At 36.9% G+C, this 27,564-nt stretch overlaps 1 protein-coding gene and 3 non-coding genes across 6 annotated transcripts in view; 1 reads left to right on the top strand and 3 right to left on the bottom strand.

Annotated features, from left to right (window-relative positions):
• grb10a (growth factor receptor-bound protein 10a) overlaps positions 1–23,419 on the top strand; it is a 63,233-nt gene extending 39,814 nt beyond the window's left edge. For 2 of the 3 annotated variants that reach the window (XM_051872747.1, XM_051872746.1), the window contains 12 exons: positions 8,632–8,788; positions 11,002–11,117; positions 11,966–12,040; positions 12,311–12,448; positions 15,099–15,209; positions 15,416–15,514; positions 16,577–16,654; positions 17,127–17,243; positions 17,507–17,573; positions 18,473–18,560; positions 18,647–18,740; positions 20,127–23,419. In XM_051872747.1, coding sequence (XP_051728707.1) covers positions 8,632–8,788; positions 11,002–11,117; positions 11,966–12,040; positions 12,311–12,448; positions 15,099–15,209; positions 15,416–15,514; positions 16,577–16,654; positions 17,127–17,243; positions 17,507–17,573; positions 18,473–18,560; positions 18,647–18,740; positions 20,127–20,273 — 1,287 coding nt within the window. In that variant the 3' untranslated portion in view covers positions 20,274–23,419. Of the gene's footprint in view, positions 1–7,675; positions 7,853–8,631; positions 8,789–11,001; positions 11,118–11,965; positions 12,041–12,310; positions 12,449–15,098; positions 15,210–15,415; positions 15,515–16,576; positions 16,655–17,126; positions 17,244–17,506; positions 17,574–18,472; positions 18,561–18,646; positions 18,741–20,126 lie in introns of those variants that run through there. The other variant, XM_051872748.1, reaches the window with a different exon arrangement.
• Positions 23,420–23,681: 262 nt separating this feature from the next.
• Positions 23,682–23,753, bottom strand: trnap-agg (transfer RNA proline (anticodon AGG)). The gene has a single exon. It is a non-coding gene; the product is annotated as a tRNA-Pro (tRNA).
• A 2,261-nt stretch (positions 23,754–26,014) lies between these two features.
• Positions 26,015–26,086, bottom strand: trnap-ugg (transfer RNA proline (anticodon UGG)). Its single transcript has one exon. It is a non-coding gene; the product is annotated as a tRNA-Pro (tRNA).
• Positions 26,087–26,658: 572 nt separating this feature from the next.
• Positions 26,659–26,730, bottom strand: trnap-agg (transfer RNA proline (anticodon AGG)). The gene has a single exon. It is a non-coding gene; the product is annotated as a tRNA-Pro (tRNA).
• Positions 26,731–27,564: the final 834 nt, after the last annotated feature.

The raw sequence follows: 27,564 nt of genomic DNA, 5'->3' as shown, positions 1-27,564 counted from the left end.
TATATAAATATATGACTATATTTCTCATATATGGTGTATATATGTTCCATGAGTCCTAGTGTTTGTATTTGGTTATAAAAATGTGGTATAAATGTTCACCTCTCCAGTTGAGGGTGGTTGCACTCTACGGTTTGATATGCAAATGTTGAACAGAAAATGCATCTTGCGGAAAATGTATCCTGTTCATCTGTTTTTATCCTTTATTCATTCGGTTTTCACTTGCTGATAAACTGTCAAACACGTCGGGTTGCACAAACATGTCTGTCTCTCTCTCTCTCTCTCTATATATATATATATATATATATATATATATATATATATATATATATATATATATATATATTACACACACTGACTGGCTTCTCTCCTCTCCATGAAACCTGAAACTTCCAAAGCTGTCACTAAAGTTTATCCCCTGAGATCTCTAAACAAAGGTGTGTGTGTATGTATGAATGTCAGGTCAGGTTATATTTTATGCCTGTGTGTGTGTGTGTGTGAATTTTTACAGTATGTTTGTGATGTCATTGAAAGGCAGGGTCACATAGAGTTCAGTAAACTGCGGGTGGTAATAATGTGTGCATGTGCGTCAGGCCTGCATGGGGTAAAAATTAAATTTGCTGTCTAGTTAGGTAATAAGAGTGAAGTGAATGATTGCAGCACACAGGTCTGTTCAGAAATAAACACATTTAGGCTGTTTTACTTTTTTAATTTACTCTAGCTTAGACAGGGTTTTATCATGGTGAATTGTATAATGCTTAGAACAATATTTCCTTTTGGGAAAGATTTCAGTTGGTTGTAAAAAGTACAATTTTCAAATGCCTTCTTGCCTAAGCTAAGTACATATGTCATGGTGCAGTGGTTCCCAAACTTTTTAGAGTGTCGTACCCCCTGGGGCATTTAACATCCTTCTGCGTACCCTCTCTCTTTCACTTAGACTGCAGTCACACCTTTTCCATTAAGGGACAATATTTACCCCCTTAAATTGATTTTACCTTTATAAAGTTTTTCTAACCCAATTAAATGTTTGTCATTTTGTATGTCAAATTCTTAAAATTCCATTCATATAATTATTAATAAAGCAACAAATTTAAACTAAATCAATCATTTCAATCAAATTAAATCATTATCAACAAAAGCCATCTTTGTACTGCAGTGGTACAAGCTGCATCTAGATGTATATACATACTGTTTAATCCTACTCAGAGGTGGCATGAATGCAATTACAATGGAACAAATAATGTTTTAAATAAGTGGTCAATAGAGAAATATGAAAAGACAGTAAAAACAAAGTGATATGTCATCAGTAGGTGGTGGCAAGTCACTACTGTCTTAAGTCAGTCATTGAGTCATTCATTTAGTAACAAAGTAGTGGTCTGCGCAGGATGGATTTTTCAATCCCGCTCGATATGCACAATACGATATGCATGATACGTCGGCCACCATATTGGTATCAGCCTATATATGTTCATTTTTAATGTTATCATTATCGGCCCAATAAGAAAATTTGGCTGATATATTAAAGCCAAAAAATAATAGATTATTTCCTTCAGATTATTTCCTGCACACTGTTCACCATATTGGTTTTGAATTGCTTGAAGTATGATTGGAGTCACTTCAAAAACGCAAGTCTGTCATATAGGCTACATAAAATTACAATGAGAACATTATAATTGTGTGCTTGGGACATGGATTTTTAATGGTGAAACTTTTGTCTTTGTAATCAGGCTTTAAAAAATGTAGATTTATCGGCCGATATATCGGTTATCGGCTTTCAAATAATTATCGGTTATAGTATTGGCCAAATTTTCATATCGGTGCATCAAACGTTCACATTTTGTCCTGTTCCTGTCTGCAAAAGCCTGAAGGAAGAGGTCTACGCTGATTTTTCAGACCCGGTCCGGTTACGTTTGGTCTCGCTCTGGTTTCCACACACACGATATTTCAGATCGCCAGTTTCAGACTTCTGCATGCTATTATTATTAATTATATTTTGCGGAAGCCTACGAGTCTCCCGCTTCCCATGCACATATCAGTATCTTCCCTCCCGCATTCACACTCAGCAATTCAAAACTGGTTCCCCAGACCTCTATAACAAAGCAAGTGGCTGTATTTATGAATGGGTCATTGAATCATTGACTCTCCTGATTCATTCACTAATGAAACACCTCTGTGTGTTGCTTGGAGACGCACAACAGTTCTGCTGTGGCTTTCATTGAAACTATAATTTTGATGCAAAGTAGAGCAAACAAAATTGACAATACTGTGTTTAAAATATAGTACTGTTGTTGAACTCTATAAAATCATATCACATTTGCAATTGTGTGGCTATATGGGAAAAGTTGCATTCTTGCTGGAATATAATCATCAACATTAAAAACAAGAACTCACACAGGGTGTTTTTGAGTTTTAAATCGATCTCTATGCACAGTCTGTATCTATATTTGTTCTTGCTAGTAAGTGCTGAAACCCCACTTTTACAAAAGTACATTGTCAAGAACGGCAGTAATGTAGAGCAATTTGCTAATGCAGCATAATCTGAATGCAGTCAGTTTACACTGCAAAAGAAAAGGTAATTTGATTGGATGTCATGTATTTAACCTTTTATGGCACTACCGTAATACATGCTCAGTTTTAAAGTTATTTTAAAGGTAGGGTAGGTATTTTTTGGAGAGGCCAGCAATAGCAAGCTAGCTTTGAAAGCATAAGATCCCACCCTCCCTTCAGAGTGCTCTACAAAGCCACGCCTCCTCCAAAACACATGAATGCATACAGCAATGAGCAAACAAAAGCTTCACAAAAGATGGCATTAAACTACCTTATGTCTCAGCACATAACATTACAATAATAATGAACATAAACAACTTAAAGAGCACTGACCTGTACCACCCGACTGCTGCAGATTAGTTTCGGTGTTGATAGTGTTATCATTGAAACGCATAAATTTGAGTCACAAACCGCTCTGAGTATAATGTCACGGCCCGGTTTTCTCTTCCAAACTACGGTAGTTATGGCATGAACGCAGCATAAGTTCATTGTTTTGGTTCAGGAGGAACTGTAAAACATGGCTGCTGTTTTGTTTGTGGTGTTCGGCGACTGACGTCTGTCTAACTCTGCATAGCATGAAACGCGCTGATGAAGTGTGATGCCTGCGCGAGCAGGGTGCTCGGAGGTATGGAAATGCATATTCTGACAGGCAGATAGGACCGAATGCAATGATTAGACAAACATTTTATGGTCCTACACCTTCCACAGATGATATACATACATATAAATGAATTTAGACCACTTAGTGACTGCTATCAGGATGTGAAACTTTCAACTAGCATGACAAAAAAAAAAAATTCTGGAACAAATCGCCTACCCTGCTTTTAAGGTGGGGTAGAATTAAAGGGTTAGTTCACCCAAAAATGAAATTTCTGTCATTAGGTACTCACCCTCATGTCGTTACAATAATGAGCCGGCATTTGGACATAAACAAGGAAGCCTGCACTGAGTTCACTATGTATGACAACGGTTCATATTGTTGAATAAAGTCGTTATTTTTGTTTTGTTTTTGTGCACAAAAAGTATTCTCGTCGCTTCATAACATTAAGGTTGAACCACTGTAGTCACACTGACTATTTTAACCATGTTTTTAACTACCATTCTGGATGTCAAAAGGTGCAATGACTTTGCTGCCTATGTGTGAATCAGATACTCGGATTTAATCAAAAATATCTTAATTTGTGTTCCAAAGATGAACGAAGGTCTTACGGGTGTGGAACAACATGAGGGTGAGTATTTAATGACAGAAATTTCATTTTTGGGTGAACTAACCCTTTAAATGAATGGCAAATCTCAGCATTTTGTTTGCATACCCCCTCTGTCACGTACCCAAGTTTGGGAACCACTGTCATAATGGAAACGGGTACATATATCATAATGGAAACAGGTGACTGGTTAAGTTAGGTGGACCATTTGCGGTTAACCAGTCTCTTATTCAGTTCTGATAGCTCACATTTCTTGTCACACACACACAATCATGGTCAAACCCAGGGCAGTTTTTAGATGCACATGAGTTTGATTATGACGCTGCATTGCATTGCATTGCACTCGCTCACTCACAGAAATGCTGAGTAAAGACAATCACAACACTTGAAATGACTTTATCAACCCAGTCACCCCTGCCTGTCTTACTTTGTCTAACTAAATATCTATCTATCTAACTGTCTGTATAACTTTATACCTACCTAACAAACTAACTATATAAACTTGTCTAACTATTCAATGTCATGCCTGCCTAACTGTCTAACCCTATACCCGTCTATCCAACTTCATAACCCTCAATCGATTTAACTTCATACCTGTCTATCTGTCTAACTTTCTATGCGAATCGTGACAATCAAGAATTTTGGATTTATGTTGCTGGCTATCTATCTATCTGTCTGTCTCTTTCTCTGTCTGTCTAAATATCTAACAATCTGTATAAATATCTAACCGTATAGCTGTCTAACTACTTCTATATATGTGTATATATAATCACAGAACCTAATGTATCAAAAGTATTGGCCATATACTGTGACCTCTGTTCTATTATTGGATTACCTCTTTCCCTTTATACAAACTGCGAACAATGCTTGAACAACCCTCTATTAACTCCCAACAAACACTTTGTTGCCATGTGACCCTCAGAATGTTTGCAAAACCTTTATTTAACATTTAAAGATCCTCCCATGTGACCGGCGGAGGCAGGACAGAGCAGTGCAGACTGCAGAGCAAACGTTTGCTTGTAGCCACATGACTATAAGGATGCGTTTAAACAACATTGGGTAAACGCTCTTAAATCGTAAAGATTGTAGAAAATAGCATTTGCGGCAGTAGAATGGTACATGTATAACTCAGCATGAGCAATGAAACAATGCTCTGCAAACAGTTTCCACTGCTATAATGGTCTTGCCAATAGTTCAACCCCCAACATCCTTTTCTTCATGGTGTCGAGTCAGATTACATGATACAGTTGTCTTCCGTCTGAGACGACAGAATGGTGTCTTTTAGAATTTGTTTTTATCCTTTAACACCCTTAAAATGAACATGAACATATTTCGCATAGTGAGAAATTGCAAGGTATTGATTGTGTTCAGTGTGAGAAAGAAAATCACTCATTTTAGTGAAGTGTTGTGGGAGGAGGGATTTTGCTGGGATTTGGCCTCTGTTGTGTGTGTTTAAGAAACACTCTCCAGTTGTGATACGCTGAGTTTTGAGAAAAAGAGAGGGAAAGGTTTTCTTTGGCTGTGGAGTTCAAAGCCAAACTTCAGGGGGGAAATGGGAGTGAAAAAAAAGAATGAGAACAAAATCTCACTCTGTGTGTGTGTCGTGAGAGCTGGATGTGGGGCTCTGTCTCAAGGCTTTCTGAGAACCAGAGAGAATTTGAAACTTTGACAGAAGCCAAGGCAAAGTTTGATGTGGGGGAGAAAGAGAGAGTAAGGTTGAGGAAAAGTGAGAGAGAGACAAATGAAGGGATGATGGAAGGTAAAGGAAAAGAGAGAGACAAAAATGGAAGGGGGGAAAGAATTGTTGTTATTAAAGGTTGGCTAATGTGCATTTCCCAAAGCCTGATGCTTGTGTACACAAACTGCCCGGCCAAAAAAAAAAGTCACTGTTTGGATTTAAAATGCTTAAGAGTCTATGACTGGATCATTATTGCAGTGATTATTATGGTTTCTAGGATGTTGTGTGTTTGTCAATAGTTCTTCTAACCCTACTTGATGGAGTGTGTAGCTTGAAAACGTATGCATGTAACCATGCATGAAAACGTATCATGGCCGTATTCCAGGATGACAAAGCCAAGATTCATCAGGCTCAAATTGTGAAATAATGGTTGGGAGGGAGCATGAAGAATAATTTTCACATATCAATTGGCACCTCTGATACAAGATCTTGACCAAAAAATTATACACCCCTTGATGGAAATAAATGTTGTGATGTTATTTCCATCAAGAGGTGCATCGATTTTTGGTCAAGATCTTGTATTGACAATGCAAGAGTCAAACACTCTGTAAAGTCTACTCCAGCACATCCCAAAGACTTTCAATGAATTTAAGGTGTGGACTCAGAGGTGTGAAGCCAGGTTATCCCGTACATAGTTAATGATAGTTATCATGCTGCATAGTTAAAGATATGCTAAAGCCCGCCCTGCACGTTGACTGGATTGGTTATGACATATTTGTGATGTAGAGAACAAGAGCGATTCCAAACCACGTTTTTGAGACTGTCTTTGGTTCACTGCAGTTTTAAAGGGTTAGTGCAGCCCAAAAATGAAAATTCTGTCTTTAATTACTCATCCTCATGTCGTTCCACACCCATAAGACCTTCGTTCATCTTCAGAACACAAATTAAGATATTTTTGATAAAATCCAGGGTCGTGAGGCCTGCATTGAGAGCAAGTTAACTTAGACTTTCAAACGCCCAGAAAGTACTAAAAATATATTTAAAACAGTTCATGTGACTACAATGGTTCAACCTTAATGTTATGAAGCGACGAGAATACTATTTAAAACAAAATAACGACTTTATTCAACAATATTGAGTACTCGTCACTGAACTAAACACTGCTCCATGAAGCTTCAAAGCTTTACGAATCTTTTGTTTTGAATCAGTGGTTTGGAGCACTGCCAAAGTCATGTGAACCATTGAAATTTCGAAACACTTATGACGCAACGAAGCCTCGTTTACTGAAATCACGTGACTTTGGCAGTTTAAGATCGTTTGATACACACTCCGAACCACTGATTCAAAACAAAAGATTCGTAAAGCTTCGAAGCTTCGTGAAGCAGTGTTTAGTTCAGTGACGAGTGCTAGATATTGTTAAATAAAGTTATTTTGTTTTTTTGGCACACAAAAAGTATTCTCGTCGCTTCATAACATTAAGGTTGAACCATTGTAGTTACATGAACTGTTTTAAATATGTTTTTAGTAGCTTTCTGGGCGTTTGAAAGTCTAAGTTAACTTGCTCTCAATGCAGGCCTCACAAGCCATCGGATTTTATCAAAAATATCTTAAATTGTGTTCCGAAGATGAACGAAGGTCTTACGGGTGTGGAATAACATGAGGGTGAGTAATTAAAGACAGAATTTTCATTTTTGGGTGAACTAACCCTTTAAGAAGAAAATACTCGGCAATGGGGTTGATTTAGGAATTTGTACATAGTTTGTCTTAAAGCATATTAAAAACACCACATAGACATATAAACAACATTAAAAACTTGATTTGCACCACAGGCAAGACAGAAAGACTGCCTCAGTCCCCATTCATTTTCCTTCTTGATTTTGCTCTTTCCCCATATAATCTTTTTTTCTTTCTTTTTTTCTCTCCATGGAAGAATAAGTTATACACATTTTGAAAAACTAAATGATGTAAGTGATGATACAATTTTCATTACTGTGTGAATGATCTATGTAATATAGGAAAACCCAGTATATGAGTTTTATTAACAAATTGAAGCACTAGCCACCTCTCTCCATCTCTCCCTCACCTAGAGTTTCTTTCTCGCAGCTTAATCCACTAGAGAGTATTGTAAGACACAAGCTGCTTGTCAGCTGAGTCTGTCTCTCCCTGCTCTTCTCTCTCTCTCTCGCTCTTGTTTCAGCAGCTCTCTTGGTCTCATCTCAACCCTCTGCCCATTCTCAACTCCTCTCATCCTCTCGCTTTCCTTCCCTCCTCCCCTCCTCTCCTCTCTTGCCCTCCCTCTTTCTCTTTCTTTTTCTCTCACTCACTCACTCACTCACTCTCTCTCGCCGCGTGAGTGAGCAGAGGTTGTCTCAGAGTGAAAATGCCATCGTGTTCGCCGGACTGTTGCTTGTATCAGGCAGTAGAGGTAAGGTTGACAGTAACTACTTTTTCTGAAGAAAACCGTCCTCAGATGCCAGTCTGCAAAAAATTTCAAATTTAGTCATGCAGATCATGTTTGTGCATAAACTGCACACTACTCTGTAGGCTTCTTTCATGCTTTTAGACTGTTAAAAAAGTCTGTCTATAATAATTATAATTGCAAATGTTTGCTTTTGTGGATGCATGTGTTTGTGTAGTTGCGCATTAACATACATTTAAGTTACTAGTCATTTCTGTGTTGTGTGCACGTTCATTGGAAGAATGGAAAGCATTTTTTTTTTTTTTTCTTTTTTTTTTCTCCTTTATCTGGGCCGTTGGCTTTGGCATTCATGTGAATTCTGCCTCTTAATGGAGTATATCCTCTTGTGTGTGCGTGTTGAAGTCAGTCACGCTTATGAGCGCCGGGCTCAATCTAAACACTAAGAGTCCATGCGGATTGAGCTAAGGGCCACATAAACATTGCGATATGCACGGTTTGCAAGAACAAAAACATAAACAAGTATAAATAAACTTTTTTTTCCTCCATCAAGCATCAATTTTACTCTTAGGTAACTGAAACGTTTGTATTTGAAGCACATAATTACGCACATAGGTTTATTAAGAATAAGTTGTCGAAACACGAGCTATATAATTATCCCGTCTGGAGCATTGCGCAAAAGTGTGTCTGTAATTGTTCGACAAATTAGACTCAAGAACATCGCCTTGAGGTCATATTAAGCAATGTACGCATCTGCAATTGACATTATGTGTATGTGTTTTAAACAGATCATCAAAGTTTTCAGCGAGGATGGTGTGGGAAAAGTTGTGGAGGTCCCTGCCGACATGACTGCCAGAGATGTGTGTCAGTTCCTTGTCTACAAGAACCACTGCCTGGATGACAACTGCTGGTCGCTAGTGGAGCATCATTCTCTGCTTGGTCTGGGTAAGCCAAGCCATCATATGTGTAAATTCTTTTTCTGCATCTGTATGACTTGTGCGTGCGGCACACACCCAGTCTAGGAGGACACGCTGTTCTGTCCCAGGACACTGGGCTCCCAGTGCGCTGCACTTTGTGTAACAGGAAATCACCTTTCAGCAAGCCCAGACTCAGAGTCTTATATACACACATACTTGTTCTCCTATTAACACTTAAGCTCTCAAATACGACATTATACATCATGCACGGCTGCACGTTTTGCATGCGCAACAGCTCATAGAGCGTCTAACTTGAAGGAAAGAAAAAGCGTTTGCAATGCAGATGCGTTTGAGAAAAAGAAGATGAGGTTAGGAAGAACTAGTGTTTAATCTCGCCTGCGATCAAAGAGGACACGTGTGGCTGCCTATTTCTCAGGCAGATTACGGATTAACCCTTTCCCAAATCATACTAAACAGATTTAACTCTGCCTGACCTTTAGCGATGCAGTCATTGCTCTTGTAGGGTGTTAAAAATCCCTTTATTGAGCTTCTGAAATAATTCGGACTGACACAATCAGCTCTTTATTTTAATTCGTCCACTTTAAAGCAATCAAGGAAAGTTGTTATGCATAGGCGCTGATTTTGCCGGTCACATGGTATGATGTCAAAATGTGACAGGGTGTGGTCTGTTTTGGTCAGCTGACTTCTCTAAAGAGGCTGAGCATTATGTGGTGTAGTTGGATGTGTTTCCCTCATCACTTCTGGAGACATCAGCGTGCCAACGTTACGGAAACCTTCTAGAAACGTTGCTCTTACGTAAGCCATTAGCAGAGAGACTCTGCTGACTTTGCTGCCATCAACCCTCAGTGCAATCAAGCTAAATACATGACCTCATCCCTCTGCAATGCCTCTCACTTTCCCTCGCTTTCTCTTTCATATGCAGTCATGCTCTCTCTCCTTCTCTTGTGCTCTTCTCGGAGGAGTGAATTAGCGGATGAGGGATCAGATACACAACAGATACATTAGAAGGGATTTGAGCCAGTGCTTTATTGTCTTTGACATATGAGTAATGCTATACTTAAAAAGCATAGACATTACAATATACCGTTAATTTGGATCATTTTCTCATTATATGACATCACATAGTGCTGGATGTGAAATATTTGTAAGGTTTTGTTTGTTTGTTTTTGTTGTTTAACTGGTAGAGCATGCCGTTAGCAATGCCAAGGTCATGGGTTTGATTCCCAGGGAACATGTCGCATACTAAAAAAAAATTATAGCGTGAATTCATTATAAGACACTTTAGATAAAAGCTTCTGCCAAATGCATGAATTTAAATGTAACATTTAAATGTTTAACAGGAGATTACGGCATATTTCTAAAATATTTGGATTATTAAATACAAGTATTAGAGCATGAATATATAAATCGTATATTAAATTAACTTTTATTTCTATATGTATTATGTGAATAATTTATTATATGTATTTTTAATATTATAAATTCATACAACAAAAATGTATATTAAAATATATTTAACATATTTAATTCAAATGAAATATTGAATCAAGTATTACAGCATGAATGATTCACACTTTAATATTTTTTTTATATATATGTAATGCAAATCATTTATTCTCTCTCTCTCTCTTTATATATGTGTGTGTGTATGTATGTATGTATGTATGTATGTGTATGTATATATATATATATAATATATAGTACATACAGTCAAACCAAAATTTATTCAGACACCTTGAACATTTCATTCATTAAAAACGGTGATAAAATATGACAAGATCTCAGTTGAAATGTGTTTAAAAAATTAATCTTAAATATGTCAGATAACACAGCAAAACATGGTTAGGTCAAAGTGTCTGAATAATTTTTGGTTCCAAATTGTTATCAATTTTACTGGTAGTCCACTATATGAAGAATTTTTGGGTATAATATGTCAGTTTATTTTGCTATCCTCACTTACATAAATTAATTAACTATAGTGTCCTGCAACCACTAGTAAAAATATGTCTAAATTTTTGGTTTGACTGTATGTATACATATATAATTTCCCCCCCTCTTAGAGCTGTGGCTTAATTGACAGACAATTAAATATCCCATATGCTCTCATACAAAATGTTTAGTGATTATAAAGTGGTCATGTGAAAATCCAATACAGCATTAATGGCCACCATACCAGTAACTAACACTGTTTTGATGTCATCTGTGTTTGTTTGAATACAGAGAGGTGCCTGGAAGATCATGAACTGGTGGTTCCAGTACAGGCCTGCATGTCTCCAGAGAGCAAGTTTCTCTTCAGGAAGAACTATGCCAAGTACGAGTTTTTCAGAAACCCACTGGTGAGTTGTCGCAGAGAACAACCGTTCCCATTCAGCCCACCCATGTGTTTCCTTACCTCTCAAGACCACCACTTCAAACTTAAATCCCTTGAAATTAAAGTCTGATTATCCTCGAAAATCACGCTAAGAACACTTGATACATGACCTGCAAGCTATAAATCCCTTAAATATGTAAATATGTCAAACAAACCAACAAGTTCCCACATTCCAGTTTTCCATATGCGAGAAGAACCTCCTTGTTAATCCATTTCCAGCCATTCAAGTACAGCTTGTACATGTTCCACCTCACTAAGCAAGTAACCTGCTTTTTCATATAAGCCAGTACTCGACACCTTTTGATGGCATTTTGGCAAGTACATTTGAACCTGTCGCGTAAGTGCCTTACAGTGTGAACGCTGTGAACCATTTTATCCTTCTTTATAAGCCATGGACTTCTTGTACGCTTGGAAAAAATGTTCACGCAAATGCTTAATCTTATTTGAGCCTGTGCTTTAGTACGGTATGTACAGTGTGTGTCAGTGCTTGAGGCGTCTTTGGGCCGGTTAGTCCGAGTCTATTTGACAGAGCACTTAACCTGCTCTTGGTAATCCCTGGCTTTGGCAAATGCTTAGTGCAACTCACCCAAATTAGCTTTAGATGAGTTTCAGCTCATGCGTGTGTGAATTTGTGCATGCTTCTTACCATATTCCTGTAGCTCAACTGGTAAACTGGTACCTTTTACTCGTCCTTTTTTTCATTTAGACAACAATAGAATGAGTTGTTTGTTATCATGTTTCCTCTGAGCTGCTGGCATATGTTCAGTGCAGACGGTCTTTTCTTACCTCTCTTCCTTTATCTTCCTTTCATAGAACTTCTTTCCGGAGCAGATGGTCGCGTGGTGTCAGGAATCTAATGGCTCTATCCCACAGTCCCAGCTCTTACAGGTGAGGAAGACGCACAAATGGATCTGTGACACAGCAAAATCTGGATTAGCCTACATTATGAACCTGTGCGTCACACTTACATGACTGTGTGATTGCCAGTGCAGCCGAATGAGCATTTTAGTGCATTCAAATGGCTTTTGAACTGCATACTCACGTCTTGTGATAGCAGAGAGGCCGCGTTATTGAAGCATGGAAGGCATCCAGGTTTGAAGAACTCATTTTCCAGATGGTCCTCTGATTTTTTTTTTTTTTTTTTTCCCTCCTGCACAGAATTTCTTGAATTCCAGCAGCTGTCCAGAGATCCAGGGCTTCCTTTATTTGAAAGAGACAGGCCGAAAGTCCTGGAAAAAGCTCTACATGTTCTTGCGCCGTTCTGGGCTGTACTGCTCTACTAAAGGAATGTCTAAGGCAAGTTTCTCTTTAAACTTTTTTTTAATAAAATATTATGAATTCAAGTCTCTAAATTTCACGTTTATGAGCATATCAATGTTTTTACAACTTTTGACAGCTGTTATATGTCTATTATTCATAAATTTTCCTGCAAATAAATACAGTGAGCTACAAAAGTCCACATTGAAAGTCTGGGATTCATAAACTAACTAACACCTGGAAATAAAATGTTATGATTTTGGAAAAATAAAGAAAGTTTTGACTTAAAATGAATTGGAAATATAAAATGAACATTATATTAATATCAGCTGTTTTATTCAGAGATGATTAAAAGATGTTTTTTAAAAAGGTTTTCCCCCAAAATAGATTTTAGAAATTAGAATTTCTAATGAATAATTAATGTAATTATTGTAATGTTGTAAGGAGCTTAATTGTAAGTTATTATTATTACTAGTATCATCATGAAAAAATAAAAATAGATATACCATAAAAACATATTTGTTAATCTGTAAATAAATATGTGTATGCTTATAATACAAATAATATAAATTATAATAAAATTGGTAACATCAAAGTACTTTAGAATAATCCTAATAGAATAGTATTTTTTTTTTACTAGAGGTGAAATGCTAAACACAAGGAAGCCTGTTTCAGCCACAATTAATTAAAAAAATATATAATTTTGTAATTCATAATAATGAGAAGTTTTCTCATAATTATGACTACTTAGTATCTCATAATAATGAGAAATGTTCTCATAATAATGACTTAACATATAATGAGAAACTTTCTTGTAATAATGACTTCGTTTCTCATAATAATGAGAAACTTTCTCCTAATAATGACTTATTTTCTCGTAATAATAAGAAACTTCTACGCATGCGTAAAGCAGCGGAGCAGAAGGGCAGGGCACAATAGCGACATCTGCTGGTCAAAGCCTAAATGCGAGAACACCGCAAACATGGCACGTTCTGCTAAAGTGTAATCTAATAATATCATTAAATAACATTAAAGGGGTCATGAACTGCGTTGTTTTATTGTTTTATAATGTTTCATGGGATGCACTTATAATGTTACTATGCTTTTTACATCAAAAATTGTCATAATTTAGAAATAAAAGGCATTTTGGTGGCTACTCTGATTTTAGCCCTCTTATTTGAACGCTCTGTTTTAAGGGGCGTGTCTGCTGTGAGACTTCAGCGTAAACACCCACTGCTGTGATTGGCTAACATCTTTGCATTTGAAATAGCCAAGTATTACTCTCTCTTTTTAGCACGTTTTTACTCTCAAGGTTAACTAATCGCGAAAAGTGCTGCTTTACATTTAGATCTATGGCTGTATATTTAGATTGTGGCATGAAAGGCTGCAGTGATGAACAGCCGATGACAGACACGTTGAGTGAATGAAAGCAGTGATCTCGTCATTGCAACTCAATTTCTGCACACTAACAAATGCTTTCGTCGTAACTAACAGTGCAAATGTGATATAACTAGAGATTCGTTGAATAAAACAGGAGTTTTTGTCCGACACCTTTTGTCTGAAACTTACAGGATATTCTTATAGTATGATGACCTCTTATATATCAAAAGCTCAAGGAAAAGTAGAATTCTCAATTCATGACCCCTTTAATGATAAATTATCAGTATATGAGATGGGATATAGTCTTTTATTCATTTGTATTTTTTGAACAAGCAGAAACAGAATGGTGATCCATGGATTTCAAACAGATATGATAAGAATGATAAGACAGCACACCTACATATCCAAGTCTGTTATGTAACGCTTCATCTGGAAAGCGGTCCTCAAACATCTGCTAAACATATTTTCAAGCAGTTTTGCATACATTCTAATAAGTCATAAAAATCTTAAAATGTGTTTTCTGTATGTCTAGGCTAACCTGCGCATGAAATGGCCTAGACGCATCTGTGAAATAAGTGTTAATATTAAAGGGGTCCTTGATTATGATTTCACTTTTTTAACTTTAGTTGGTGTGTAATGTTGCTGTTTGAGCATAAACAACATCTGCAAAGTTATGACGCTCAAAGATCAATGCAAAGGGAGATATTTTCTTTTAAAGAAATCGCTTTTTAAGAACTACAACAAGTTTCTTCCCGGGTTGGTGACATCACGAAGCCCAAAATTTACATACACCCTGCCCCCGAGAACATGGAACAAAGGGGGTGAGGCCATGTTGGGCTTCTTTAGAGAAGAGGAAGAGTTGTTGTTGTGTTCATATTATGGGCTCATCTGCTTGTCTGTACATTGTATGCTTTATTAATAATGTGTGTACTGAGTTTGGCCTCTTAAAAACACTGTCTCAACGCATTAAGCCACATTAAGAGTTTTAGAATGTCTTTAAGTCTTTTTTACAAGAAAGTTTCTCATTATTATGAGATACTAAGTCATAATTACGAGAAGGTTTCTCAATATGAGAAACTAAGTCATTATTACGAGAGTGTCTCTCCTTATTATGACTTAAAGAATTTTTTTTTTTTTTTTTACTCAACTGTGGCGGAAACGGGCTTCCATACATCTCAGACTTTTGGACCATATTGTATTTTATTTTAATAAAGGATTTCAGGATAACTGTTTCACTGTTCATAGCAGTCATTATGTAGGACTGTCTTTGGGAGTTGTAATATGACAAAGTTTTAACTGGGTTGTTTAGGAGCCAAGACACCTGCAGTTACTGTCGGACTTGGAGGAGAGCAATATTTTCACTGTGACAACAGGCAGAAAGATGCACAATGCGCCCACAGACTACCAATTCTGCATTAAGGTAAGTAGGACGATGGTCAGTGTTGCCATGCCTAAAATGAACAAAATCAGTGACATTGAGAATAGAGGAGGCATGGCTGGCATAATTTCAAAATCAATGATTTTCCCCTTTAAATAACTACCCATGCCTCACCTGGTACAGTGCATGCTAGTCCTTATTAACTTGAGTGCCTTGATTTGACAGTAGATATCTTGCTTGATTGACAGCCCAGTAAGGGCAGGACAGAACAGAAGGAGTTGAAGATGCTGTGTGCTGAGGACGAGCAGAGCCGAACGTGCTGGATGACTGCTTTCAGACTGCTCAAGGTATACACGCATATCACTGCTCATATACATACTCTTAAAACTGCATACATTCAAAAGTGTGTAATGTTTTTCTATATTAAAATACACTGCTGTTTAAAAGTTTGGGATGCGTCATTACATCACGTCTGTTTACATAAAGGAGTTCCAGCTAGTAGGCTATATGGCATGTGAGGATGCTGCAGGTGGCAGATCATTTATAGCCTTTTCTTACAGCAGCTGCAATAATTAAACATCATTTTGATGGCGGATTGTAATCTAGAAGGGTCTAAATGACAATCATCAGTGACAACTGGAGTCAAAATCAAAAGACTTCAGACTGCAGAGTGGCTACAGAAATTGAAATCTACTGGTAACGCTAATACACTAAATGCACATAGTCACGCAATGCTGTTGTTGTTAACATTAACAATTTGAGAACAAAGTATAACAATAATAATTTACACAGTTTGACGTGATATGAGCTAAGCGATCGTTAGATTTAATCACCATTGGCAGCGAGATTTATTGTTTATGCTTTTTTTCTCAGTTGGTCAGAACAAAAGTGGCAGACATGTTACTTGTTCAGATGACATTTTCCGGTGAAAATGATTTTTTTTTGGTCATACTTCAAGTCGTAGAATCTGTGATTCTGAAGTACAGTATCCACACCAACTGACAGCAAACATTAGATTCATCCGCGCTGAGGAGCCATGCCGATGCACAACCTGCGTAAAGATGATAATTCCGCAAATAACTGCAATTGCAGGTTTCAAACAGAGATGGCGACAAAGAGGCAACATTTATGGACTGCAGCTTTAACATTCATAAGATTTCATTTATTTTACTTTTTTATTTATAGAGGCTAGGCAAATCTTATAAAAATGTATACAATTTATAAAAATCATAAAAATAACAACAGTAATGATAAATAATTTGGGAACATTTTACATTTTTAAACTTTCATATTGTTCAGTCACAACAGACTTGGTGTGAACAGGCTTTTACTCAGAACAAGCTTTTTACTCCCCCACACACTCTTGTCCATTCTTGTTAACTCATTCAAACGCAATCTTTTCTTTCCAGTTTGGAATTCTGCTATATCAGAACTACAAGACCCCACACCAGAGAAAGACTGCCATATCAAACTTCACCACACCTGTGGTAAGAAACATGTTAACATGTTACTTAGTGCTGACTCTCTAGTGCAGATGATGGGTTAAATGTGCTGCTTTCACGCTTCTGTGAATTCACCTGGTATTATATGCACCCCGTGTACTCATGAGGAACGCTCTTGCTGAGAGTTCACTTAATCTGCTCATAACAGTATGAACAGCGTGCTAATGAAGCGTGCGGCTATAGATTCCTTTACGCCGATTTGCATTGGGAACTTTCATGCAGGGGAAATGTACGAACACAGTGCTTGCTGTACGGATTTATTTAGAAGGTATTTAATAAGGCTTTAGTGGTTTAATCAGAGGGGTATAATGCTGACCATAATAGGTTTATTTTTGAGAACAACCTGTAGGTTTTGGTCATAGACTTCGAGTATTATGCCTTTAGTTATTTCTACTTGCAAATGAAAGCTTGTTATGTGATAGACAACTGATCAAGTGTAATATTGTTTTTACTATAGCGGAGTGTGTCCGAGAATTCGCTGGTTGCCATGGATTTCTCAGGAAGGACGGGTCGTGTGATTGACAACCCTGTGGAGGCTCAAAGCGCTGCCATGGAAGAGGGACACACTTGGAGAGTGAGTAGTTAGATACAAGTATACTCAAGTTAAATCATCTGTCAGTTGTCAGTAATGAATTAGGGCAGGGGTGTCCAATCCTGCTCCTGGAGGGCCACTGTCATGCTAAGTTTAGCAGTTAAACACACCTGTACCAGCTAATCAAGGTCTTACTAGAAACTTCCAGACAGGTGTGTTGAGGCAAGTTGGAGCTAAACACACTGCAGGACAGTGGCCCTACAGGGCCGAGGTCATTTATAATAATTTTTAAAATCTCTGTACAGAAGCGAAGTCAGAGAATGAATGTTTTGGGAAGCCCCAGTCCTCTACATCCCTCACCGTTAAGTTCAGGTGAGTACTGCAGTATTTACTCCAATGTTTAGCGACTACAATATCAGTTCATTTAAAGAAGACCTATTATGGCCTTGATTTGGTTTTTGAGCTCTACTAGACAAGGTTGTCATGCTTGAATGTAGGGCAGTCCTCGACTAAAGATTTTTCTGGTCGACTAGTAGTCGTACATTTTAAGCGATTAGTCGACTAATCGTACATTTATTAATAAACCATATAAATCATAATAATGAGCATTTAATGCCTACATAGCCTAATCAGCGCACAAGCGCATGCATAAAGCTTGCAGCAGTACACCGGCAGAAGTAATTATTATGAATGGGTCAGGGAAAGACCGCAAGGAGACTGCTTTAGCATTTTAATAAATTGATAAACTAGTGTTTTCTGTATTTTCGGCCACAGTGATGTGACTCATTATCTCCACAGTAGTGAACGCACCCCTGTTTAGTTCCTGTTTCAATGAACCCCCTTCTTCCGAAAAGCACAATGTGGTCTGATTGGTCGGCTGTACCAGTGTAAAACCACTTTGAGCTTATTTCAGAAATGTCTTAACATAATAGCGTGTTTCAACACACTACTAACTCAACCAGGCCTCATCCCTTTTTTTGCGTTTGCCTTGGGTGGGAATTATTTAAATGAGGAATATTTTCACGTATGTTACTGGAAGAAAACTCAAGACTACAATCGAAGCATTTTAGGGAGTTCAGAAACAGTGTTTACTGATATAGAGAACAACGCCCTTTGGAGTGGACTTTGTGCTCTGTAACTTTGCAGACCTTTTTCATGCTCAAACAGCAGCCTTACACATTAAAAGTTGAAAAGGTAGAAAAGCATAATAGCTCTTCTTTACTTGGTGCTTTAATAGAAATAACAGTATTTCATTGCGTTCATGTCCCCAGTGATTCACAGGACGCAGTTATGGTTTCACGGCCGCATTATGAGAGAAGAATCCCACAGGATGATTATGCAGCAGGGCCAAGTTGATGGGTATGACATTTTCCACATTGATAGACAATATTAATTGCTGTTTTGAAAGAGGGCAGTGAAATTAATCACAGTGTTTTGTCTTGCAGATTATTCCTATTGAGAGACAGCCAGAGCAATCCAAAAGCATTCGTTCTTACGTTGTGCCATCATCAGAAGATTAAACACTTCCAGATTTTACCTGTGAGTCCTAATAAACATTGAACACAAATTTCCTTTTATGTGTATTAATATTAAGTATAATTGGGGAAAGCGGGGCAAAGTGCAAATTCTTAATCTTATCTTATAAAAATGTGAGTTAATTAATAAATTGTCCAGACTGCACACACAAATAGCTCTAAGATTATATTAAATGATTTTCACATTAATAAGTGCAAATAATAATAAGTAAAAAAGTGCTTAATTTACAGCTGTCAGTGATTTAGAGTTGCGCATTAAAATGCTAAAAACCTATTTTGCTTTTTGTATGGCAGGTAAAATGTTTTTTTATGTTGTTTTATGTCCAAAAATATATATATATATATATCCAGGTCTAGTATTATATTTTGTGCATGTCAGTGAATTACCACTTTATAAAAACATTTTTGTAGCTGAAAATAAGCCATTATTTATTAAAGGAAACAACACTATTCAAAAAAATGTTCACTATTGAAATATTTATATTAATTATTAACAATAATTAAATTCATTATTGATTATATTATTGTATTATATTATTATTTGTACTTAAATTAGAGCTGCACGATTAATCGTTAAAAGATTGCGATCTTGATTCAAACACCCACGTGATCTCATTTCCAAATGACAACGATTCGCCTGTAAAACCGTTGACAAGTATGACCACAGTGTAAAAGTTGTCATGTATAAGTATGAAACAGTTTCACAAGTCTTTTCAACCACACAGTATCGTTATTTCTGTTACAAATATTCCTATTATCACAGAAGTACTAGTATAGTTTGGATATAAACACTGATGTCTACAGAAGGGATTAAAATAGAGTAAATCACCTTTTGAAAGTAACTTGGTGCTTCAAATAATGATTGTATTGATTACATTATGCCACAAGGTGGCAACAAGTGACTGTTAACAAATTTATTAGTCATTGAATCATTCATTCAAGAGTTTAGTTCAAAAACGCTGATTCATCCAGAAATGAAACAAGTGAAGTATTTATGAGTGAGTCAGTGAATCATTTTCATTCAGATTAATTACACATTTTAAATAGACTGCAGCGGTTAACATTTTGTTAGAACCCTTTAGTAAATCTAGTAAAAAAAAAAGAAAAAAAGTGATTCTCAATTTATCCAGAATCATGCAGCTCTAAATTAAATAGTGAATATTTTATTTAATTTTGTATATTTTTTCTATTATTATTTATATTTGAATTATTGTGTTTTAGTAATGGGTACATTTTACCCTAATCTCCTTTATATTATGCAATAGCATTTCATTTTTTATTGAGAGATTGGCTCATTTAGGGCTCTTATTGTTTGACAGGAGTTAAGTGATTTAAAAATCAGTCTTATCTTCACCTCTGTTTCATCTTGCATTTCATTTCTCTCTGGCAGTTTGAGGAGGACGGCCAGGTCTTTTTTAGCCTTGATGACGGCTCTACCAAGTTCACAGACCTGATCCACCTGGTAGAGTTCTACCAGCTCAACAGGGGTGTCCTGCCCTGCAAACTCAAACACCCCTGCACCATGGTGGCCTTATGACCCCCTCTTGATCCTTATAAACAACACACACACACGTGTAACTGAGAAACTGGATGTTTTTTTTTTGTTGTTGTTTTTTTTTAATAATAATTTCCAGTCATTTTCACAATAAGCTGACGCAACCCACGGGCATGAAAATGATCTCCATTTTTCTCACTGCCCTGGGATTAGCATAAAACGTTTGGGAATAATTATGGGACAAGATCAACTTCCCACACACCCTGTCCTTTGTTTTTGACATGGGTGCCTGATTTTTTTTTATTTTTTAAACAGTCTCTGTGGTGATATTCATGAACTTTCACTGAATTCAAGACTTTTTCATCATTCAGGACATGACAGTAGACACACCCCCCCCATAAACTGATTGGATCGGGACGGTCATTTTGTGTGGTGTGTCTGCAGGGACTTGCATTGCAAAAAGTTACTTGATGACAATTGATATGTATTATGTTATTTCCTACCTGAACATTTTGCACTCTCAAGCTGAAAACAGGTGTGATCCACTTCATCCTGAGCTTACCGCAACAACTGTTACCCATTTGCCTTCCTCCTACCGTTCACCCTTTCTGTTGTTTGTCCTCTTTTAAACTCTTCCTGGGAATTCCCTGTGTAATGATGGGATTAGTGCAAAGGCAATGACAGTAGTGACCATGTGAGGTGTGACATCCTCAGTGACAGCCAAATAACGTAACTCAGTCTTTCATACATCGCTATATCTATGTCAGCGAGGAGGGACTAGCCGCAAGGGGTGGCAGACTTGCACTTCAATAAATTATACTTGATTGCTATGCTTTACAAGCATAAGAATTAGTTAAGTTTGGAGTTCTAATCAAGCTTTGCCTTAAAGGAATGCTCGGGGTTAAATATAACTTAAGCTCCATCGACACTATCTGTCACAAGCTGTTGATTACAACAGAAAATGTACAAAAAGCGTGTCGGCAGTCACCTGCTTATAATGCAACTCTATGGGGTTACAAACCCTTTTTCTCAATGGACTTGCTTTGTAAGTGGATTTCAATCAACATATTTGTTTTTCAATTTGTTTCCAAAATGTCAAACAAGTATTCGTCATAATTGACCACATATGCACACCGCAGCTTAAAGGGACAGTTCACCCAAAATATTGAAAATTGTAATGTCAAAATTGTCATCATCATGTCATTCCAAAGGTGTATGACAGTCTTTCTTCAGTGGAACACAAAAGAAGATATTTTGAAGAATGTTTTTGTCCTCAAAATGAAAGTCAGTAGTGTCAAAACATTTTTGGAACCCACTGACTTTTATTCTACGGAGAGAAAAAAATATATATATTTGATTTAAATTTATTTTAAATATTTGAAATTTATAGTAATATATTAATGTATATATTATAAATGTATTGTATTTATATTAATATTTGAATATTTGAATATTCTAATATTTTCTTTTGTGTTTCACAGAAGAAAAGTCTTTGGAATAACTTGAAGGTGAGAAAATTATAGAATTTGTTTTAGTAAACTGTCCCTTTAAAATGTATTTAACTCAGAAAGTAGGAATAGTGTTTAGTGCTCAAGGGTTAACGATCAGTAACCACGATGTGTTCGTTAATATCTTTTGAAAACTATCCACATCATGTTAATCCAGATCACTTTTTTCTGTTTAGGAAGACAAAGCCCTATTTAAACCGTTTCGCTCCCGGCATTAAAAAATGCCCTATATATCGATTGTGCGTAGTTTATATTTGGAGTCATTAAAAACTTGATTCGGGCCTTAGAATGCAACTGAAACTTGACCTAGGCCTCGTATCCCATCCTGAGCACAATTCAAGAGGGTTATTATTCGTTCAATTCACTGACTCCAGGTCATGTTACTTTGCGAACGTACCTAGTTAGTGTAAGCCCGAAGCTTAACAACTGCCTTTTCAAATCACTGTGCTGTTCTTGAGCCATGTTAAAACCCTAAAAGTGACAGGCCAGGCCCGGACTGAGCGCCTGCAGGGATCGGTCGCGCACACGGTTGAGGACTTTGCTAAGTCACGTCTCACGGGTGTGTCTGTAATCCTCCGGGGCTGAGTGTGACATAATGCGGTGAGGAGATTATCTCGCGTGCCAGCTTTGCTACAAGGAGGTTAGCGGCAAAAGCTGGTGTACGGTTACCTGCGGCGCTACTTCAGCAGTCTCCTGTCTGTCCCCGACGTCCGCCTTGTTACCCTTCAACACTGGCCCAGCAAGACTAAGCTATGGTTTTTTTTATATGCTGACAGCTGACTGTTATACTGCTGAGCTAGAACCACACGCGCCTAGGACGAGAGTGTGTATGATGCACACTGCGATTGTGAAACACTTTATGATACCACATAAGCACCTTTTTTAATTTTCACATACGATTCACGCTGTTTAACTTATGTGAAATGCTTTTGAGGACGTTTTTCATCTCAGATGTTAGCTACGATTCTGATCTGCCTTATCTTATGTTATCGCTTCCTTGCCGCTTCATACCTAATTCGAATTTGTAAATTGTTACGAAATGTGGAAAGTACACGCATTACGCATTCAGTGTCTGGGATTGTGGTTGACTATCATCATGTTGTTTCAATTTAGTAGCCTAATTTTAGTCACAGTTCCAGCCTGCATGAGTTATACTTACAAGGACGCCTGAAAACGTATATTCTAACTGGAATAGGCAAGTGTGAACGCTGATTCGTTTCGTCCAACTCATGCTCAAAGTGTTTGGACAATGCTTATTTTCGTCAGACCTGTGCTGTTGTGTGGCTCACAACTATGAAATGCCAAACATGCATGTGAAATATGAACTTCCCCTACCTTGATTATGCCGTTTTTTGGTGTTGATTTTTTTTTTTTTTTTTTAAACACAGGTGACTGAGTTTGTTTCACCTGTATGTTTGGCTCATATGCAGCAGTCACACTCTTCTAAGTATGTGAAGCCTAAAGAGAGGTAGTAGATCTAACACTGTATTAAACACCATCTATTACTATATAAATGTGGTGCGCTTCAAAACAGAATGAAGATGTTTTGCATAAAGTGCAAATTATGCATATTCCCTCTCGACATGTACCAGTGTGAAATATTTTTAGCTTGTATCGTGTTTTCATTTTTATGTCACAAATGTCTTTTTATAAAGAGTATATATTACAGTATTAAATTAAGATTGTCTTCTGTCATTTTTCACTATTGAGAATGGACAATTCTGGATATTCTCTTCTAATAAACAAAGTTGTCCAGACTGCACATACAAATAGCTCTAAGATTACATTCAGTGATTTGCACATTCGTGCAAGTATGCTACATCAAATAGACATAGATATGTACTTTATAAAGATTGAAACAGAATAATATATATATATATATATATATATATATATATATATATATATATATACTGTATATATCTCATACATACACAAAAGTGGGCTCGTCCGGGATTTGAACCCGGGACCTCTCGCACCCTAAGCGAGAATCATACCCCTAGACCAACGAGCCTTGTGGATTTTAGGTACTATAGTTTGCCACGTTGCATAGGAAAGTACAGGACTATATGACATTCGATGGACTGATTTTAGGATGTTTATTTTGGAAGTTTGCCCAATGGCGCCATCTGGTGTCATCAACCTGCATTTACATAGGTTGTTCAGTGGCCTTTACAGTTTTTTTTAAATTGCTTATACAGTTTTTGAAACTATGGCTCTGTTTCTCAAAACTCTACACACAAAACCACAAAACACACACACAACATGCAGAACGTCACATATCTTTCAAAAGCAAACACTAAATTCAGAACTATTTTAACTACTCTAAAAATTGTATTTTTTGTGTAGTAACACACAAACATAAAATGATTAGCCACATACATGCCAAACAACACACAGATGTGAAAAATGTATTTTGTGTCTTTTGCTTGTTCAGTGTGCAGTGGAGTACAGGAGTTTGTCATGGCACACGCATGTACATTTGCACAAATACACTGAATATACAGTATGTATGCACAACTGATTAATTTTACACAGGTATTAAAGGTGCAATATGTAACATTTTCTGTCCGCTAGAGGTCGCTAGAGGCCTATTCAAAACAAAGGTGTAGCTTGATGACGCCAGGTTTGAGGGTGGAATCTTGGGACATGTGGTCTTCACCTCAACGGCCGGTGGAAAAGAATTGGGATAGGACTCGGGAAGAAATCATGTTCATGGCTGCGATTATTAACGTTACTGTAGTATGAAGCAGAGCAGGACCGAGTGTTGTGGGAGCTGAACGAGGCCGCTGGAGCGATTGCGCAACACACGCCGCGAGCAGCGGAACTTTTATTATGCCACATGTTTCCGCTTTTCCGTCATGAGTATGAGGTAACACAGCTCTGTTTATCATATTAGATACATGAGTGTGTTGAAAATGATGTTATAACGTTACTCTGTGCGTTCACTCAGTGGCTGCTATGAGACACTTTGTTGCACACTGCAGTAAGCTAGATCGATTTTAGAATATCATATTAAACGCCGGATGGCTTGTGTTGATAAATGGCATGCAATTAATTTTAAAACGTATTGTATGATGGAGAAAATGCTGTATTTTTTATTAAAAATAAAGCTGCATCTGATTATGCTATGTTAGTCACTTCACAAAATAGTGTTTTTCTCTGAGGCATGGTAAAGCATGGTACTCTTGGAAAATCAAGAAAATTTGATTTAAACAAAACTAAACGTGTTGAGCTATATAACAATAATTTGTTTTCTGTCTATAAATATTAAAACAGTTGTTCCCTTGTTTATTAAAACATGTAAATATTAAAGCGTCTTTGGTGTTTCCATGGTTTCTACAAAATAAAACCGGAAACCGAGGGTAACGCGGGTATGACGCAATTAACAGGCGACTCCTCACACATCCCGGAGCCTTGGTTAAAATTGCAATTTTCTCACCATTTACAAATAGTTGCAAACATTTGGGATATTGTAAGTACTCAAGTGAACAAAATATATAACACTGGTCTAGTGGTTTTTGGATATTTTACTGCAAAATTCTTACATATTGCACCTTTAAACTGAACTAAATCAATACTGAACTGACTTGAGCTGCATGATGACACTATTGGCTTGTTAGAGATGCTTATGTAACAGCAGCATTTGAATCTTTTACTATTGTGAAGGTGCTGTGACAATCTATATTGTATAAAGCACTTTAGAAATAAAGTTGACTTTCTGACTTGGCTTGTATGCACATTCAGTGTGTGTGTGTGTATATATATATATATATACACACACACATATATAAGTATATATATATATATATATATATATATATATGTACATGTACACACACACACACACATACTTTTGCAGACTTGGTCTGAAGATTCGGTACGAGTGAATGGTTTCACTGAGTGGGCCTCAAGTAGCTACCACTTTCAGTGTGTAAGCAATGTGAAAAAACTAACACTACTTGATTAAACATTTTAAAAAAATAAAAAACTAAATAATGATATTAAAAAAATAAATCATTTCTAATAAATTCTGCAATGTTCCATAAAAATAAGAATTTGATTTCATGTTGACTTTAAGAGAGGGTCATGTTCACAAAACATTAAACATATTAAAAAACATCATTATGGTAAGAGAATTGACAGATAATTATTTTGCTCTTGGAAATAACCTACTGTAGACCTGTAAGCTACAGCATGTAGAACTCAGTAGACTAACCTTTGCCTATAAATAGTTACTGTAAAGTTTTGTCATTCCAAGATTCTAAAATATTTGGGCTCGTCCGGGATTTGAACCCGGGACCTCTCGCACCCAAAGCGAGAATCATACCCCTAGACCAACGAGCCTTGTAGATTTTAAATACTAAGGTTTGCCACGTTGCATAGGGAGTACAGGACCATAGGACATTCAAAGGATTGAGTTTAGGATGTTTATTTTGGTGTTTGATGAATGGCGCCATCTGGTGGCATCAACCTGCAGTTACAGAGGTCATTCAGTGGCCTTTAGAGCAAATTAGAATGAAGTTTGCTACACTGAGGCTGGATTATAGCAACGTTTGAAAGACTGCAAATAATGAAAAAGATTAATGTCCATGTGTTCTGAAAACAGAATGATCTCAAAATAAGAATATGAATAGAGCTGATTTCCAATCGGCTAATAGGTGTGATTTGAAAATCTCTCAAACTTTTCTCAGTGCGACTCAATTGTGAATACCTACTGTACCTTAAAAAGTGAGGTAAAACTGAACATTTTTAAGATGAACAGTTTTTTATCAGGCAGAAAGTAGTACTGCCTGATAAAAAAATACTGCAATGTTCCATAAAAAATAAGAATTGTCGATTTTTATTTCATGTTGACTTTAAGAGAGGTTCATGTTCTCAGAAAAAGATTCCAAGATTCTAAAGCTTTTAAAATACTTGGGCTCGTCCGGGATTTGAACCCGGGACCTCTCGCACCCTAAGCGAGAATCATACCCCTAGACCAACGAGCCTCGTAATTTTTAGGTACTATAGTTTGCCACGTTGCATAGGAAAGTACAGGATTATAGGACATTCGATGGACTGATTTTAGGATGTTTATTTTGGAGTTTGCCCAATGGCGCCATCTGGTGGCATCAACCTGCAGTTACACAGGTCGTTCAGTGGCCTTTACAGTTTTTTCAAAATGCTTACACACAGTTTTTGAAACTATGGCTCTGTTTCTCAAAACTCTACACACAAACACACACACACAACATGCAAAACGTCACATATCTTTCAAAAGCATTTCAGTAGTAACACACAAACATAAAACGATTAGCCACATACATGCCAAACACAGATGTGAAAAATGTTAAACACTACTATCTTGTGTCTTTTGCTTGTTCAGTGTGCAGTGGAGTGTACAGCAGTTTGTTACCACTTACACATGCATATGCACAAATACACTGTATATATGTATGCACAAGTTATTGATGAATTTTACACAGCTATGGAAATGAATTGAATCAATACTGAAATGACTTGAGCTGTATGATGACACTATTGGCTTGTTAGAGCTGCTTTACAGCAGAATTTGAATTTGTTACTATTATGAAGCTGCTGTGAAACAATCTATATTGTATATCTATATTGTGAAATATAGCCTATATCTATATTGTGAAACTATCTTTCTGACTTGGCTTGTATGCACAGTGTGTGAATTATATATTATTATATTATGTTTTAACACATGATCGTTGGATGTAGGTACTTGGGAAATGATTTTGTTTTGTGTTCCAAATGAAACACAATTGAGCTGTTAGTTTTAAGTGATGTGTCTAATGTGGAGAACTGTGTTTAGAGTT

The sequence above is a fragment of the Ctenopharyngodon idella genome, chromosome 19 (genome assembly GCF_019924925.1).
Source record: "Ctenopharyngodon idella isolate HZGC_01 chromosome 19, HZGC01, whole genome shotgun sequence".
NCBI classification, from domain to species: domain Eukaryota; kingdom Metazoa; phylum Chordata; class Actinopteri; order Cypriniformes; family Xenocyprididae; genus Ctenopharyngodon; species Ctenopharyngodon idella.
Note: the sequence above shows the minus strand (reverse complement) of the source record. Positions and strands in the feature narration are given on the sequence as shown.